The sequence below is a fragment of the Gracilinanus agilis genome, chromosome 3 (assembly GCF_016433145.1).
Source record: "Gracilinanus agilis isolate LMUSP501 chromosome 3, AgileGrace, whole genome shotgun sequence".
Taxonomy (NCBI): Eukaryota; Metazoa; Chordata; class Mammalia; order Didelphimorphia; family Didelphidae; genus Gracilinanus; species Gracilinanus agilis.
In genome coordinates this window covers 143,497,412-143,516,883 of record NC_058132.1, presented here as the reverse complement: position 1 = coordinate 143,516,883, position 19,472 = coordinate 143,497,412, and the positions used below count along the sequence as shown (strand labels likewise).

Genomic DNA, 19,472 nt, shown 5'->3' with positions numbered 1-19,472 from the left:
GGGGTCTCTGAAATGTAACTCCCACCTTCTTTTAGAAGCCAGGTTTCCCTAATCTTTCTTAATTCTAGTGCCTTCCCTTCATTGATTATTTACTATTTATTTTTTCTCTATTTTACTTGGATATCGTTGTTTGCATGTTGTCTCTCCCATTAGTCTGTGCTCCTGAGGGGCTGAGGATGTGATTCGCTTTTTTATAGCCTCAGTATTTAGCATATGGTCTGGCATATAGTAGGAACCTGATAAATGTTTATTGACTAACTGACTGATGATGTAAATTTTCAAACATACTTCATAAAAAGAAGTCCGAGAAAGTCTTCAAGCCAGTATGGAAAGCCCCAAGAAAGTACTAAACTCAGGTTTAGTCGTACTGTCTGGTTTGTTCACCATGACAACTATTAATTTGGCAATCATTTATTACAAAATTTGTTGTGCATCAGGCCCTGTGCTACAAATTAATATAAATTACATGTAAATTAATAATTAAAATACAAAAATGAAAATGAAAATTTTCTTGCCTTTAAAAAATTTACATTCTTCTATGTGCAAAATGTATTCTAAAGGATTCTAGACAAATTGCCAGGTAAAATGCCAAAAATAAAAATTTGGGGGAATCATGGAATATTGATACCTCACTAGAAGAAAGCTTAACAATCATCTAGTCCAAACCATTCATTTTACAGATGAGGAAACAGAGGATCAGAGATTCAGCAGATTGTCAATGGTGTCACAGATAAGTAGCTGGTGGCAGAGCCAGAACAAGAGGCCAGGTCTCCTGATTTCCATTCCAGTGCTCTCTTTCTTATACCACACTGTTTCTATCTCATGAAGATAACAGAGTTGAAAAGAACTTCAATATTTCTACCTTTGGATTCACTAATTTCAATATCTTTTATTTAATCCATTATTTTTTTAAATGGCAACTGAAGTGGGCACAAGGTTATAAAGTTTGTGTATAGATGCAACAACAATTCTAAATTGACTGGTAAACAAAGAAGGTAGTAAATTTGGACAACATGGAAAAACCTCAAGAGGGGAAAGTTGCCAGATTCTCACACTCAAAACCCAAGATTTCATTTGTTTTAGATAATATATCAAGGAGTTCACTAGAGCTAGTTCAAACCAACTCATAAGAGCCTATTAAAATTTCAGTGTAACATTTATACCTTGGAATTCAGTAAATGCTACAGATCAGGGCTTATTTATTGTTTTGTTGATTGTCCAGATTTAAGAAAGGGATGAAGAAAATAATAATTCAGATTATCCTTTAATGTGTGCCATAGATGCATTTCTCACCCCCTTCCCTCATGAGAGGTACTTGCTAAACTTGTACCAGAATACCACTGCATACAATACAAGCCAATATTCCCTGGGAAACTTGAATTTTCTGATGGTACTCATTAAAAATTTATGGTCACCCAAGAGGCAACAGAAAGATGTATGATGGGAGGGAGTTGGTTGCAACAGATTCCCAGTGAAAAATTGGGCAAGAGAAACAATATAAAGGATGTTGTCAAAGTCTGACTGGAGAAGGTGGAATAGTCATGTGGCCATGAGCAAGGGGTAGCCAGTGAGAGCTAGAAGAGACCTTAGAGGTCATCTGGTTCAATTCCTTTATTTCACAGAAAAGGAAAATAAGGCTTTGAAAAAATGAAGTGATTGGTAGCCACATGATGTTAAGAGAACAAAAAGATGGTTCCCCAGCAAAATGGATGAATTCTCTTATACACAATTTATGGGAAGTTATAGACAAGAATCCCAAAGGATGAGACGGGTTGCCCTCCACAGCTTAAGAGGGTTTATTAATGAGATCACAGCTCTATCTAAATATTGAAGTGAATTTTAAAAATTGAGAGATGAGAGGGTCCATTGTGGAGTGGGAATGGGAACATCTCCGCTAAAATCACCGGGAACCGAAAGGCAATCATTTAAATATCAGCCACAACCATAAAAAGCTGATTTTGTCCTTTCAACTCAAAAACAAAGTCAGCTTCTTTGCTGCAAGCAAATTAGAACAGAATTGGACCTTGAAACTACCTCCTAAAGTTGCAAAGAAAACACATTCATCTGCAGATCAGAAAATGTGATTGGCCATGATTTAGAGGCAGTAGAGGCCGGTAGAGAGAATGCAGGGCTTTTGAAAAGAGCCAGATCCTCATTTCCCCAATTACAAGTTACATTAAAGAGGGGGATGCCTCCATTAGCTACCACTGGAGCATGCTGAGAATCAGAGACAAGTCTGGGAGGGGCTTCTGGAAGAAGAAAAACAAAAGGGGAACGTGTTCGGAATGGCTGAATTTCTATCGGGAAACCTATTACCATGACAACAGAAGAGATTCTGTCTGTATGTTAAATGTTAATCTCAAAAAAGAAGGGAGATACCTTCAAAGGGAGACAGGATGTTTGCTTACTAACTATAGAAGAAGAACAGATTTTTCTGGAAGGAGTTGGGAGCACTATAATCACAGACACAAAACCAGTTTTCAGCTTCTTCCCATTGAGCCTGAAGCCTGGAAGTGACAGTAAACGGTTTTTAATTCTTATAATAATTTCACTCCCTGGACTTTTGTATCTCCCTCCTCAAGTGGCCAGCCCAGATCGTGCCTAGCTGGGACATTCTCCATCTCTGGTCCACTTTGAGAAATAGGTAGAGATTGGGAAGGGAGTTGTGGGAGGGAGAAAATATCCGTTACCGAAGACATGCGTATTCTGTTCATCCATGTCTGTGTTGCCAAGTTTCACAAAAGAGTCCCAAGAACAAGAGCACAGAGGCCACCATTGTTAAAATAAATGCACCACATTTCAAAATGTTTTGGAGCAACTGTAGCTTGCTTGGCCTCATCTTGTATATGTGTCAGCTTGCATATCAATAGATGAGAGGAGGTTTCTCAGAATCATCCCCTAAAAAAGAAGATGGGCAGTGAGATAATAAGAGCCCTTATAAGAGGCTATTGTTACAATGAGCCGTCTCCTCTGTAGTGTTATCACAGAGAAAAGGCTTTTCAAGAGCAGTCCCTGGAAGCAGCCATCAGGAAACCTTCCTAGCGAGGCAAGGTTGCAAAATCAATGATTCCCTCTGAGGAGTCCCCACACACAACAACACACTGACATTTTCAAGTGGCAAAGCTTTGTTTTTCAAGCAAAGATTCACATTTTGGTCTTGTGTCTCCCCTCCCTTTGGGCATCTTCTGGCAAAGGCCATCAATTCACTCCACTGAACATTTGATTCCCGATCATTCAGACGTATTAACGTTGAATTTCCACAAGGGGGAATGAAAAAAAAATGTGAAATAGGAACGTCATCCCACTGCTTAGCCTAGAGTGGGGGTGGGGAGGAGGAGCTAAGTTCAGCTGTGGGATTTAGCCTCTTCTCCAATAAATCACTTACTCGAGATTCTACCTAGCAGATTGTAAACTCCATGAGGGAAGGAATAATTTAGGTCTTTGTAACCCCAATACAAAGTTTTTTATCTTTTAATCTGGACTTGGGATTTCATCTGTGAATGGGGAATTCCCTGTGTGGAAATTTTCTTCGCCAATGAAGACTGGCAACTGATCCACAATTTGTTGTCTTAGAGAATTGCACAGGGCTCCCCAGTCTGTACAGAAGCAAGCCTGGACGCCAGAATTTCCTGACTCTGCCAACAGCCATCTACTCACCTTGAACAGAGTGGGTCTTTGAAAAATACTCGTTGAATTGAATGGAATTGATTTGCGGGGTCTTGGTGGTGATAATGATATGGGGGTACAAGGTATCCCAGGTCAGAGAGTACATAAAGAATTCACTTTCCCTTGCATTCCTGTATTGCAGAGGGAAGGTGACTTTGAGCTGAGAGGAACATTCCCTCTGGCCTCTCCCCTCATTTTCTATGAGCACGGATAGGCACCTCCCAGCTTGCTTCTGATAAGCATCTGTTTTGGGCTCAGATATCTAACCATCCCCTGCACTAGACAGTTCACCCTCTTTTGACTCTGGGGCACAGGACAAAACCATATGACCCATCTCAGGTCCCAGAGTCCCAAAAAACATCACTCCATCACCCTTCCCCTCTGTCTCATAACCCATCACTCCACCATCATCCCATCTCTAGTCACAAAGGCCCTGTAGTGAATAGGGTATAATTATCCCAAACCCCACCTCCTCTAAGAGGCAGTATTCCACCCTTCTGGCCACTCAACTCAACAATTCAACTTGCATTAAACTTAATAAATTTTTCTATTTTTAAGATAATTACTAGAAACTTGTCATTCCTGAGAAAGTATCCTTTCCTAGCCTGGGTTTCCTGATCAGGTCTCCCACAATAGTGAGGTAACTGGCCACTATTGATAACAAGGCAGTGAAAATGATTTTTTCCCTCATTTATAAGGGTATAGATTTTTCTGGGAAATGTGAATATCATGATAACGTCAACTGGAACAAATGGTATAAAGACAAACAGAAATGAATGTCCCAGCCCAGGCCAAAAATGACCAAAGTATCCAGGAAAGGAAACTCCATATATTCATGGGTTATAAGGCAAAAACTCTAAATATCTGAAAGTGGGTAGAAAATGCTATGCAGACCTCAGAAAACATGCTAATTGTGTGGATATTCTGGACTCATCTGCCAGTCTCTTCTCATACTAATGACATGAAATGCCTACATAAGAAGTGATCACTGGAACATGCCCTGGAGTAATTAACACTAGACTTCCTGAAACAAAGAAGAAGACAGTCTGTACTTAAAAGGAGTAAGGAATTTCAAAATCGGCCTCCTGCCAGAATGAGACACTCCTAGAATAACCAAGATTTTAGAGAAAGAGTTCTATAGAATTAAAGAGACATTTCTGCAAAACAACTAGTTAATACAGTCAATTTGTTTAGGGAAAATATCTGCCAAATAATATGTATAAGATTCTTCACAAACCTTGATGCACTATGTAAATGCTATTTATTGTTATTATAGATTTTAATGTTTTCTAATTGTTATTATTAGTTCCATTAAAATGGCTAAAATGATCATTCTATTTTTTTAAAACTTTGTATTTTAAATATTCACAAAGCACATGTGTTGTCACTTGAAAACTCTGTTTTGATATTAATATCACCTTACAATTTCCTTTTTGAGCATAGGAACATTAGATTTTTTTGTTCTTTTAAGAGGATCAGACACAAATTTTATCACACCTTCCCACCTCGATCCTCAACATTGATCAAGGCTTAATCTGTTTTTTCCACACAAGGTGAACATTGGCTAGCTTCCCATTTGAGCATAGACCCAAGTCAAGTGTGAAATAATGAAAAGTTGTACAGAATTCAAACAAAAGGATCCTGGGGACCTGAAATGACATGGTTACCTCGGTGACCATTGAGGCAGTGGATACCATACATGTTGCTCATTTGGATGCAAGGTATTAAGGACTCCCTCCAAGGCTAATGACTGGAGATTTAGATTCACTAAGTCACCAGCTTCACAGGCATTAAGTAAATTAGTATTCCCAGGAACAGATTACTAGTGGAAAATGAACTCTATGTCTAAATTTCCCTTTAATACTCTCTTTTTCTATTCCATTGTCATCATTATGTGAAATTCCTCTTGTGGTCATAAAAATTGCTTTGGTAAAAAGTTTCTCTGAATTGTCAACTGGGGCATAAAAGCAATAGCTACAACTGAGTAGAGAGTTACTTCAAATAATAACATACATGTCACAGAGATGGACAACAGCAGGTTGTGTTTATGAAAAGATAACATAGAAGATCAGACAACTCATTGGACTGATGATCACTAAATTGCTTAGCTGTTCCATTGAAGTGACTGAATCAAACCGTTATTTTGGAGCCCTCTAATAATAACCACCACCAAAGGCTATATCACATAAAGGGAGTTTTAAAATAAATAAATTTGATCGACTGAACAAACAACATTTATATAATACTTCAAAGTCTTCAGAGTTTTATCTCACTCAGTCTTGACAAGAACCCTTGAAAGGTAGGTACAACAGGTTTTGTTATTCCCTTTTCCCTATTATAATTTGTTATTATTTTATAGTTGAAGAACTTAAGATTCTGAAAGGTTTAAGGACTAACCTATGGTCATACAACTAGTATATGTCAGAGGTGGTATCTAAATCCAAATCTTTCTGATTCTTAAGTCTAGGCTCCTAATACCCAAGTCCAGCACTGCATACTCACACCTAATGCTTAGGTCAACTCAGGTCTTTACTGAAAATGTCAGGAATGTTACACTATAATTTTAACTTACATCTGCTTTCAGCTCTCCTGTCCTCTTATAATCATTATTTAAGAAATAGTTATTGTAAGGCAATTAAATGATACTCATATGAAGAACTAAAAAGTAGAAATATTTAAATTTCTAGGAAAAAAGGTCCCATAGACTAACAAATGAAATCAAGAGACTCTAGTGCAAAAGGAATTGACTGTCAGCCTCTCAGAAACAACCCTGTCCATGGTTGTAAAAGGGTTGACCATTCTTTTCATAATGCCCCAATGCCCCAGTGAAAAGAATCACAGGAGGTATTATACAATCCATCACTCATTTCCTTCCTTCAACTGATGAAGGTAGAATTCTTTAAGGACAAAATAAGTGAGAAACATGAAAGGAAATGATAGAGAGAAAGGGAAAGAAAGAAATAAAAATATCTTTAATATTGAGTAGTTAATCATTCGTCAAGTATCCCTTATTCATAACAAAGAGGACATGACATACAAATCCATTGATGTGAATGGAGAAATGGATCTTAAACTCAAGTTAGCTGAAAATGTATTTCCTCTGGGGTTTACAATATGTGCCCTTATCTTTATAACATTGTGATCTGGTCCCCTTAGCCCTGGAATATGCCACAATCCCCCAGGGTTATCTCTCCCTCTCAACTTCCAGTTCCCTATACAAGTAGACAAATATGACTTTTCTGCATACTCATGCAAAGGAGAATATGACTTGTGTGGGAAAAAAAAAACAAGACAAAGAAAGATTCTTTGTTTTTTTGGTTAGGATTGAAAGAATGTTCTCTGCACTCATTTGAGAGAATGTGAGAATGTATTGCATGTTTAGGCTCTAAAATCTAGCAACCAGTATTGAATTAAATGCAACTAACCTCCTTCCTGAACCAAAAATAATTGCTAGAATCTTTCAAGTGGGAATCTATTAACTTTTCTTTGTCAATTTGAGCATGGCTAAGTAAATGAGCATATGAGTAGGGTGTGTGTGTGTGTGTGTGTGTGTGTGTGTGTGTGTGTGCATGTGTGTGCATGTGTAAGTGAGAGAGAGATGTTTTGCTTCTATGTGTGCTGTGGTTGTGTGTACAGAATGCTTAAGGCTGTGACTGGATAACAGGGTCACGCATATAGACAGCAGAAGGAAATTAAATATTTAAATATTACTTTGAAAGAACATTAAGGATTTGCCTGCTAGAAAGCAAAAAAATTAAGTCATGAGTCTGAAAGAAATCAAGGAAATAATTTCTTCTTTATCCTCAAATCAGGTCAGCAGAAGGTTTTAGAAAAGAAGCAGCCTGCTTTGAGCTCCTGACACAGATTTGTATTTCCTCTCGTTTAGTGTATTTTACATCAGGTCTCTAATATTATTAAAAGTGTCATCATATATTTAACTTTCCCTCTTGTTGCATTTAGAAAGCAGAAAAATAAAGTTTAAAAAAAAAAAAGTTTGCAAGTAGCAGTTAATCACATAGGAAAGTACTCAGGTAAACGTGTGGTTATGCGGAAGTGTTTACATCATTTAAATATTTATAGCTTCATTTAACTCTGCCTAATCATACTGATGCACTGAAACATCTCCCTGTAGACACCCTGGTCTATTGATTAAATAAGGGTAATCTGTTTCAAAATGCATATTATTTAATCATTAGACCTTAATGGCATCCTAGGAGCTGTTTCAATCTATCATCCAAACTTATAAGTAGGCATAGGATAAATCCTTATGAAATAAATTTCCTCTTTGAAAAATTAGACAATACACATTTACAGGGAAGTCACGTTTCAAAAAAAAAATCTTGGCATAAAAATATCCATTATACACAAACTTGACAATTTCATATTTTGAGCCCACCTGGGTCAGTCAATAAGACTAAAAACAAGCAAATTGCCATAAAAAGCCAGATACATCCTTTCTCCCTTCATTGTTTTCCTTAAATGCTCCCCATCTTCATCTCCTCAGACTGAGAATTGACTTTAGAGCAAAAAACATTTCAAGCCATGTTAACAAACCCCTGAAAATTGGGGTTTTGTGTGAGAATTCTGTCAAACTGTTACCACAGGCAAGACCAAGCCAACCCCCCCACCAATATCCACAGACTAAAGGAAGAGAATCCACTTAAACAAATGTTTGCTCCAGCTCACAGTCATACATCAAAGGATAGCACTGGGCTCAAGACAATTATCTTGTCTAACTATAAAAACTGATGCTTTAACTCTGGGGTTTACTGACAGGTTTTATAAAATGCAAAACTGTAAAATATGCATTTATCTACACATGAAGGGTATTGTAGTTTATAAATGCAAAACGTATTGTCTATTGGCATTTAGTGAAATGTTTCCCTGATCCTGGTTTCTGCAATGGATGAATATCGAAGCAAACATCGGCACCATTGAGCTAGATGTGTCTGTTACTTGTCATCACAACTGATCTAAACCAACTGAACAAAAAAATATATGTATATATCCTCTTCCTCCTGGTAGTAGAAAGCCATCTCTTTTCATAGCTAGCAACCAAAAAGCAAGTTATGTCTGTGGCCAAACACTGGTTCTCTCTGTTCATTGGGTAAATACCTGGCTCATGCAGCTTTGTGGTTTTCCCCCATACAGTGGTAACAGCAGAGAGTCATTTCCCCTACCCAAGGGGAAAAGAGAGAGAAAAATATACTGGAGAAAGCCCCTTTTTCACTTTAAGCTGTGCGCTGGACATTCTGGACAACTCTTGGCACAATTTAGTATCACGGCTAGATACTTGCTAAAGTTTGCATAAATCCTGTTCTGCAAAGGCAAGAAAATGTAATAATCTCCATCCAAGTGTTTAGTGCTTCCCCCTCAAAAAAAAAAAAAAGATATGAAGATTTGATAAGAAAAAGAAAAAAAGTGCTTGAAAAGAATCTTCAGTGACATCTTGAGAGGGGAAACTGAAGGGTAGCACCCCCCTCTCACATATCCTGTACCCCTCTTCCAAAAACATAAATAATTCCAGCCCAGCCTGTGTAAAAAGGGCTGTCCTAGAAGACTTTCCTTAAGCAAAGCAAAACTTTCCTTAGTGGTTACCAGTGAAATTGCCATTCCTATGGTGTAGTCTTTCTCAGTCTTTGAGGCCTTACAACTTTTTGGCACCATCATGACAGGCTGCTGCTCTGATAGTGGTCCCAGCTAAACCCCTGTTGCTGACCCTCCGGACCAGCACTTTGGAAACAGGGATTTTTGTTCTCGGGATCTCACTCTTGGTCGGGTGATGGTGCACCACAGGATGGCTGGCAGGAAGGGATGCTAAATGTTTGATGCTGATGGGGATCTTAGAGTCCTTGAGCAAACTGCCAGGTGTTTTCAAGGGGCAGGTTATGGTTATTGGAGACACTGGCTTTGAACGGGACAAGCCAGACACTTCTTCATCAGAGGGTAGACCTGCTGGATTTTCCTCTGGATCTGTGTAGAGATCATATAGAGCATCCCCACTGTAGCTATCCCTAGGGATCCCTTCCTTTTGGATAGTTCTTGTGCTGTCTTCCTCAGGGCCAGGAGTGGTAGAATCCCAATAGCCCTCATCACTGTTGGGGACACCTTCCTGTTGCTCCTTTTCCCGGTGCTTCAGATCCTCCTTATGATGCAGCTCAATGGGAATACGGTGGATCCTACTCCTTTTGACTAGGGAGCCATCCCTAGCTCCTTCCTTACCCTTCCCATCTTTGGAGGATTCAGGGGCTACCTTGGTTTCCTTGGCTGCTGCTCCTGCTGCTGCCTTGGCTGTGACACCTTGGGGCTCTTGTGCTTCTTGGTCCTCTGTCTGGGATAACATATCCCAAAATTCCTGGAGGTAGGTGTCGTCCACTTCGTCTGGGCTGGCCATCTCCTCTCCTCCTCCTTGGTAGGCCACCATGTTGGGGTTCTTTTTGGAGGGAGCCGGCTTGCCCGTCCCAGAGGCATTCTTGTCGCAGCTGGCACCTGCCTCATCCTCCTGGTCCGCAATAATATCTCCACAGCCTGTAAGAGAGTCAAAGCTTTTCAGTGAAGTGACGTCAGCAAACATCAAACAAATACGATCAATCGATGGCTCTGAGGGTGGATCAATAGAGGAAGGGTCAGGGACGGCAGTGTCAGGGCCACTGTTACACCCAGGTTCAACAAGGGGGATAGTCTTTATTGGAACGTCACCTGTTCTAGCTGTATCCTGGGCTGTCCGGATCTCCCCAGTCCCGGGCTCCAGCGACTCTCGGTGCCTCTCCTCATGCCGATGCCCAGTGGCATCCTCTCTCTGTGTGTTTTTGTTGTTATGTAACACCGGGCTGAGTGACTCCCCAGAATTCCTCACTTCAGGCTTGTCCACTGATGCGTTCACCTCTTCTCCCCCCCGGAACTCACAGGATGGCTCTTTTCTAATTTCCTTGGTGGGGTTTTCAGGTTCACACAAAGGTTTGGGAATTTCCTCCTTGATACACTCCAAGCTGGCTGTTAACGAGCCAGGTAGAATGAGGCTAGACTGGATTTCAGAGGGTTCCTCCTTTTCCTCTTCCTTTCCATGTTTATCCTTCTTATGCCAGCGCATACTGCTAAAGATCCCTTTCAGCCCTTTCTTTTGTTTGCTGCCAGCCTTGTTTTGATCTGCATGTTCTCCTTTGCCATTCTCAGATCTCCCATTCTTCCTTAACAGCGAGAAAAAACTGTGCGACTTGGCCACCGAGCTGTTGGCTAAAGAACTCACACTGGTCACCGCAGCTCTGGGGTGGGTATCCGCGTTCAGCCGGTCCCCGCTGCCGCTGCCGCCACCAGCACTGCCCCCACCGCTGCTCGGTTCCTCCTTCTTGCTGCTTTCCAGCATCAACACCTCGGCTAATCCATCATGAGTCTTGCTTCTCACCATCCCCGTTTTACTCGAGCTTTTCCCATCCCCTTTGTTTTTTACCCCAAATATACTGGGCATGGTGCCACCCGATTTCCTCTTCTTAAATAATTTGAAAGCAGTTTTATTAATCTTCCCGGAGGGCTGCTCTGCTGCCGGAGTTTCGGCTGCACAGTCACAATGCAAGTCCATGTCTGCTCTGTGTGTCCCCGATTCTGCCTCCTCCTTCCTCCTGCAGACCCCCACAGATGCCTGATTGCTGATTCTCTCCCTGACAGCCTCTCTGCTCCTGCTGCTGCTGCTGCTGCTGCTGCTGCTGCTACTGCTCATCTCCATGGTAACCAAGAGGGATAAGCAGCTTTCGTCAGTCATGGGCTGGAGCCAGGCCACTGTCATCCATATTCTAAATCAACCTGAGCCACTGTTGCTGCTGCTGCAAAAGCCACAAAAATAAAAGACCTCCTCCCCTCCCCAGAAGGGCTTATATAATAGCCTAACCCACTTTGGTCCTGGCTAAGGGGTTTGAAGTGCATATTCTTCCTTCTATCTCATGTAGACAACCAAGACTAAAGCTGATTATAGAAAAGGACAACAATCACATTCCCTCAACTCTTCCCATAAAATTCCAGGCTCCTTTTACATCCCTCCTCTAGACTTGGTACTTCCCTGAGCCCAGTACAGAGCCACCAGCAACCCCCCCCCCCTTACCCACCCACCCAATGGATGGAAAAGTTCAGCTCATCAAAAAAAACACAACTGTGTTGCCATCTGGGCCTGGACTTGGTAAGGGCTCATTCCTCCCCCAAAGTCATTCACATCTGTCCTCATCCATGAGAAAGGAAGCCCAAAGGGCATGGACCATGCCTATATCTGCATTACATTCAGTGATGGGCATTTTCAAGGCTGCACCATTGTATGTTTATTATGATGTTTAGAACTATCCCTGCCCAAGCACTAACAAGCAGTCAAATACAAATTATAAATATCTCTGCAATGAAATTAGTGTTATTGCACAGGGTGGAGGCTAATTGGTCAACTGTGACAAGCTCATCTCCCAGTTCTCAGTGACAAAAGGGTGAGCTCACACAATCTACCACCTGGCTGCCTTCAATTGACATCCATGGTAGTGTTTAAAATGGAAGGGCTAAAAATGACATTGAAGGGCATACAAGCATGTGAACTATAAAGTATCTCCTCTACAGGTGATTCCTTTAAGCCATTGACCTTGACTGTCCTTTGCAACCAAGCAGATCTTACAGATCCTGTTATCACCACTCCAACCAATGTTGTTGCTGTGGGTCTCCTTGTCACTTTGCTACTACTCCTGTCCGTATTCCTTGCTTTTACCCCCAGGAGGCAGTAGCTTCTCAGATGAGGAAGAGAAATAAAACCCCATTCAAGAGAGCATTCCTTGCAGTGTCCAAAGTGTTAGCACATTCAGAAAGGCAGAGCAATGGATCTATGGAGTATGAAGGCAGCAACTGTTGCCCAACAGCCCTGACAAGGGCACCAACCTCTTTCCTCCTACAAATCTGCCTATAGCTCATCTTTAAAGGCATAGCTTGTGTAGGCTTCTAGACTGCTATTTCCAAATTGGCTAATTATGTTTATAATTATTATTTATTTTAGACCTGGAAAAGAACTTAGAAGTCATCTTACTAAATTTTCCCACTTTGCAGATGACTAAATTGAGTCTCAAAGATACCAAGCAATATATCCCAAGTCACATAGGTAGTAAGTGGCAGATCACAGATTCAAACCCAGGTTTACTCATTTCGAATTCAGGTTTCTTCCCTTAAACAACTTTGTTATAAGGAGGAAGAGCAAGAAAGCCAGGTCAGAGCTTTATGGCAAACCAGTGTAGCTTTGGGGATTCTGGTTAACCTGGGTGGCTCTCTTTGTTGGTGCAGATCTTTTTTTGTGTGTGTGTATTGTATTGTATGTGTCACTAGGGAAGGTCACATGTAGTAAATTTTTTTTTTTGCTATTGAAGGTCCTAAGGCACAGTATACACCAAAGGGATTGTTTGAGCAGTGATGATGGTATAACAAGGTCGGCAATGGCTATATCCTTGATAGCATTTTCTGAATCCTTTCTGAACTCTCAGAGATCTCTATGTCAGAGGCCCAAAGTTTCCTGTACCTCACCTGGGTCAGTTATTCCTCTGCTTCTCAAAGGTGCCATGGGGAGGGAGACATTACTGAACCTACTGACTTAATGAGCCAGGTGGAGGGTCCTAAGGGGCAACTCAGCAATCTATTGAGTTTTGTGTTCATACACTCCACTGACACCCAATTCATAACCATAAACACCTGATTTAGTTATAAGAAATCATCATAAGGATGATGATAAGTATTATTATAAGCAACTATGTGAAATTCTGAAGGACAGAGGTTTTTAGAACTTTGGGTCTCGGCTATAGCCTTTCCCAAGCCTGCTTGTAGCTGTCAGTGTGTATTTGCTGTACTTAATTCCCCAAAAGGTATATAAGTCCCCACGTTCTAGTAATCTTCGGAAAATCATCTTTGGTGGTGAATTTCCCAGAGACACCAACCCCAGAACCTCAGAGCCTCAGAGCCCCAGAGCCTTAGCTCAGTGTGGTATTTGGTGCTTGGCTCTGTGTGGCAATTGAATATTAAGGACTTGTGTTTTTTTTCCTGATTAAAGATTTGGTTTTATAACAAAAAAAAAGAACTTTGGGTCTCACACACACACACACACACACACACACACACACACACACACACACACACACACAGTGGNACACACACACACACACACACACACACACACACACACACACACACACATACACACCCCTTTCATCTGTCATATTTTACTTCACTTAGCTATCAGTCTATTATCAGTTCCTGGAAGAATTCATCTTCTGAAAAGTGGAGTATCATTAATTTTATTATGTGCCAATCAGGCTTTTAAAATTTTTTAAATTTAAATTTAAAGAACTATAATTATTTTGTACCTATGCCATGAACTTATTTTGTTTGTTTATTAATGATGAATATTGTTCTATAAAACTAAGAAATCAATGAAAATAGAGTTGAGAAAGGAATTTAGTCTTAGGATTCTTATTCCAGTTTCTCTCAAGCCACCTCAGAATATGAGGTATAAAACTGAGATAGAGTGCCTGTATTCCTAGACATAAGATTTCATCAATGTAACTCCCAGTGTGGAAACTCCCTCCCTGATACAGATCAGCAACTCATCTGAAACTATAAGGCTTAGAAGTTGGGAGAGGGACATTGAGAGATTAAGAGAGATTGTCACACATGTAAGTATTCAAGGTAGAACCTGAACTCAGATCTTCTTGACTCAAGGCTACTAACACCGTCTCTTAAGGTAGAAGCTGAAAGAGGAGATGTTTATTAATAGTCTGATTCACTTGATAAAAATCAAGAACTAATTACACAGGAATTCAATTTAGTCTCTTTATCTTACTCTCTCAGTACTATGATGTGTGCTTCTTGAGAGGTCATATAAACATGCCAGTATACAGAATAGATGCCTGCCTGAGTGTTGGGTGTCTGGACCCAAAAGGAGCCAATTTTTTAGTCTACATACCACACACACACACAAACACACACACACACACACACACACACACACACACACACAAAGGGTGATGGTTCATGTCTTGCTTCCTACTACTATTCAGTTGACAAATCCATTTGGGGGTGTCCTAAATGAATGAATAAGTCAAAAGCAATTGTGCAGGTTGAAAGCTGCCCTAGATTCAGTCTCACACTCCATATGTTGCAAGACTCTTCTACAGCACTGAATTTTTTTGAGGGTTTTTTTTTTCTTCACATGTTAAGGATTTCCCTGTCTCACATCTGATAGCCTCAATTTCCTAACTCTCACCTAATAGACTCTAATGAAGGAAATTCATCAGGGCTCAACTGGAGAAATCAAAGGATTTGCATATTCTTTATTATTGTTAAGAGGGAATTGGGGCAACTAGGTAGTTCAGTGAATTGAGAGCCAATTCTAGAGACAGATCTAGAGACAGGAGGTCCTGGGTTCAAATCTGGCCTCAGACACTGCCTAGCTGTGTGACCCCCGGCACATCATTAATCCCCATTGCCTAGCCCTTACCACTCTTCTGCCTTAGAACTGATAAATGATCCTAAATCTGAAAGTAAGGATATTTTTTAATGTGATTGACATTCTTATGAGTATTTAGGTTTGCAAAGTACAGCTAGGTGAAGCAGTAGCCAGAATCAGAAACATCTGAGTTCAAATCTGGTCTCTGACACTCCTAAGAGTGACGCTGGGTAATTCACTTAAACTTTCTGATCTTTACAAGCTCAGAGAGGATGTGCCTTAATCAGAGTCACATAGCTAGTATTGTGATAGAGATAATATTTGAAACCCAGGCTCCCTGCCTCCGAGTTCAAATGTCAAAGTGATTACTCTGTGGCACAGGTCTAATCTCCCTCTTCAATGAACTCTAGGGGTTCCCTATTACCTCTAGGATCAAATATATAATTCTCTGTTTGGCTTTTAAAGTTCTTCATAACCTGATCCCTTCTTTATTTCCCAGTCTTCTACAATTTTCCTCCCAGTCTCCACCCCATTTGCTCTATGATCCAGTGACACCGGTCTCCTTGCTGTCCCTTTCACAAGACATTCTGTCTCCTTTCTCTGGTCATTTCTCTTGACTGTCCCCTTCGTCTGGAACTCTCTTCTTGCTCCATCTCCATCTCCTGGCTTCAGTGCCTTCCTTCAAATAAGGTAAAGTTCTGCCTTCTGCACAAAGCTTTTCCCAGTCTTCCTTAATCTTAGTACCTTCTCTCTGAGATTATCTCCCATTTATACCATATATTTTGTTTCCTCAGAGTTCTTTGTATGTCATCTCCCAGATTAAATTGTGAGCTCTTGGAAGCCATGGACTGTTTTTTTCTCATTTGGGGTTCTGTTGTTTGTTTGTTTTTTTATCCCCAGCACAGGGCCTGGTACTTGGAAGGTTCTTAATAAAATGCTTGTTGACTTTACGTGACTTTCTTCACTGGGTTACACAAGAAGATGCATGGTGAAGAAAGGGTTTGATAAGAGCGAGCTAGGCTGAAGACAGACTCCAGTACTCGGAAAAAGATTTCTTATGGTGGATCAAAGTCAGCTTCACTTCCAGCTGGGCTTTTAGAAGGTTGAGGCAGAGCTAATACTTGTTAGAACTTAGAATATTTATTGGAACAAATGCCTCAGCCCTCCAGGAAATTGTGGGCACTATAACCTAGCGGTGTCTATGATTGGATGAGTCACTGGCTTTTCAGGGAACAAAATAGATTTCCCTTTAATCAGTGAAGGCTCCACTCACAGGACACCCTGTGAATTGAGCACAGAACCAAGTGGCATGTACTGTGAATCCAGGCCTTTGCTAAGTTTCTGCCTGAGGCTATATTTATGGGAAGCCAACCTAACCAATTGAAATGGCAAAAAATCAGTCAGCCCACCGGGACATTTTTATTTACTGAAAAAATTTGTGATATCGTAGAAAGAGCATTGGAGTTGGAGTCAGAATTCTGGGCCTCAGTTTCCTTATCTATAAAATGAAAGGGCCCAACTAAATCATCTCTAAGGTTCCTATCAATCCTAGCTCCTATGAACTCTAAGGAACTCTAAATCAGTGGAATAAAACTCAAATAAAAATGGATTTTTTTTTTGGAGTGGCACTAAATGCCAAGTAAGGATCCCTGTGGGCAGCATATTAACTATTGTTGTTTAGTCATTTTCTAGTCATGTCCAACACTTTGTGACCCCACTTTGGGGTTTTCTTGGCAAAGATTCAGGAATAGTTTGCTATTTCCTTTCCTAGTTCATTTTACAGATGAAGATACTGAGGCAAACTGCATTAAGTGATTTGCCCAGGATCACTCACCTAGTAAGTGTCTGAGACCAGATTTGAACTCAGGGAGATGAGTCTTTCTGACTCCTGATACAGCACTCTATCTACTCTACCACCTAGCTACCTGTATATTAACTTAGAAAACATCAAATTAACATTAAATTTTAATTGTTAATTAATTAAATTTAAATTATACATAAATATAATAAATACATAAAATAAAAACAAAAAGTAAATTTAAAAACATACATTTTATTGTATTTTGTTAAATATTTCCCAATTACATTTTAATCTGGTTCAGGGCACCGAAGGCCTACATTAAACATCTCTGCTCTAAATAAAATATTGCCTCTCTGATGAGCAAGCACGTGGGCAGTCAACTAGCAATAATTAAGCAGGTACTTTGTGCCAGTCACTATGGTGAGTCCTGAGGATACAGAAAGGCAACAGAGTCCCTGATCTCAGGGCTCACCAGGACCATTAAGTGACATCTTGGTCAATCTAGAAGGCACAGGCCTAGATGCTAGGCAATATGTATAGCCAAAATCTGCAGTAAATACCTGTCTTTTTAAACCAGTAGCAGAAGGTGTCCCCAACCAGCAGATGGAGATCCACCAATAGGTCTCAAAGACTTCCCAGATAACTTTTTGATCTGGTTGCCATACCCACCTTTATCACCCTTATCACCATGGTTTACCAGGACTATTGGTGGCAAGGGAATCAACCACCTCTTCCCTCCAACATTGCTTTCCTTCTTTCTTCCCTTGTCAGTCTCAAGGCTCTCAGCCAATGAGAAACAGCACTTCTTCATAAGAGAGGTCAGAACCCCCTGATCAGTCTCTCTCTCTCTCTCTCTCTCTCTCTCTCTCTCTCTCTCTCTCTCTCAGCAAANNNNCTCTCTCTCTCTCTCTCTCTCTCTCTCTCTCTCTCTCTCTCTCTCTCACACACACACACACACACACACACACACACACACACACACAAACACACACACAAAGGGAGGGAGGGGAGGGAGAGAGAGGGGAGGAAAGGAGGGAGGAGGAGAGGGAAAGAAAGAGAGAGTAGAGACTTTAAAAGAGAAGTGAGGAATCTAGATTTAAAGACTGGTTCAGTTGATTTTTTTTTTAAACCCTTACCTTTTGTCTTAGAATCAATCAATTTTAAGGTGAAAGAGTGGTAAGGGGTGGACAGTGGGGGTTCAGTGACTCACTCAGGGTCACACAGCCAGATGGTTTCAAATAGAATGAAATCTATTCATGATGAAGTCTATTATTCAAATAGAATAAAATCTATAATCATAGGGATGTCATTTGCTAAGGACTCCTGAAGTTGGCTAGCTGTTTTTAATTCACAGGAAATGTAGTTTTTGTTTGTGAGAAACGATTGATTCAGTCTCCAGTTCATAAAAGTACCTGTCTCTATTTTGTGTCTATCTATTGATGTACATGGGCAGGTGGCACAGTCCATTAAGCTCCTGGCCTGAAGTTAGGAAGACTCACCTTCCTAAGTTCAACTCTGGCCTCAGACACTTACTAGTGGCATGACCCTACGCAAGTCATTTAACCCTATTTGCCTCAGTTTCCTCACCTGTAAAATGAGCTAGAAAAGGAAATGGCAAACGACTCCAGAAACTCTGCCAAGAAAACCCTAAAATGGGGTCAGGAAGAGTGAGCCACAACTGAATAAATACAACAAAAAGTAAATGTTGTAACCCAAGTCCCATTCTAACCCTACCCAGGGACAACAAACACCATTTTTTGCCCTTGACTCTATATTCTCAGCACTTAACATATAGTAGGAAATTAAATGATAGTTAAATGATCAAGCTTTTGACTTTTTCTAGATATACTTTCATGGCTATGATCTAATTGAGTCCCCTCCATGGCAGGTACTACTGTCTATTTTACAGATGAGAAAACTAACACAGGGAAGTTATATGAGTGGCCCAAGGTTGTATAGGTAAACAGAAGCAAAGCTGAGACTCGAACCCAGGTTTCTTACCTTGAAAAACAGTGATCTTTGTACTATCTCTTATGGCTTCCTTAATTAGTGGAGGCTAGGCAGCACAGTGGATAGAGAGAGATGGCAAGACTAGAGTCAGGAAAATCTGAGTTCCAGTCCAACCACAGATATTTACTAGCTGTTGTAATCTAGGACAAGTTACTTAACCTGTGTTGCCCCTGGTTTCCTCAACTGTAAAATGGGTATAATAACAGGACCTATTCCCAGAGTTGTTATGAGGATAAAATGAGATAATGCTTACAAAGAGCTTGATAAACCTTAAAGTGCCATATAAACTAGCTATTATTATTAGTAAACAGATGAGTAGTTGAGAGGTTCCATTCTCTTATGTCATTACTGTGTCCCCCAGAGGGTGTCCCTCCAAATTCTATGCATTTGATGGATAGGTGGGACATGAAGTGAGAGCTTTAGAAGATTTAGGTTTGAGGACTAGTTCACTCGCTTTGTGTTCTTGGACAAGATGTTTGACTCATCTAGAATGCCCTTTGCGTGGCTGTAAAATGGAAGAGTTGCTCTAAATCAATGGTTTCAAATTCA

At 40.5% G+C, this 19,472-nt stretch overlaps 1 protein-coding gene across 1 annotated transcript; it reads right to left on the bottom strand.

Annotated features, from left to right (window-relative positions):
* Nucleotides 1-9,313: 9,313 nt before the first annotated feature.
* Nucleotides 9,314-11,287, bottom strand: AMER2 (APC membrane recruitment protein 2). Its single transcript, XM_044666124.1, has 2 exons — nucleotides 10,366-11,287; nucleotides 9,314-10,194 (listed from the first exon to the last, which is right to left on the bottom strand). The coding sequence occupies exons 1-2, from the start codon at nucleotides 11,240-11,242 to the stop codon at nucleotides 9,314-9,316; spliced, it is 1,758 nt and encodes a 585-aa protein (XP_044522059.1). The 5' UTR covers nucleotides 11,243-11,287.
* Nucleotides 11,288-19,472: the final 8,185 nt, after the last annotated feature.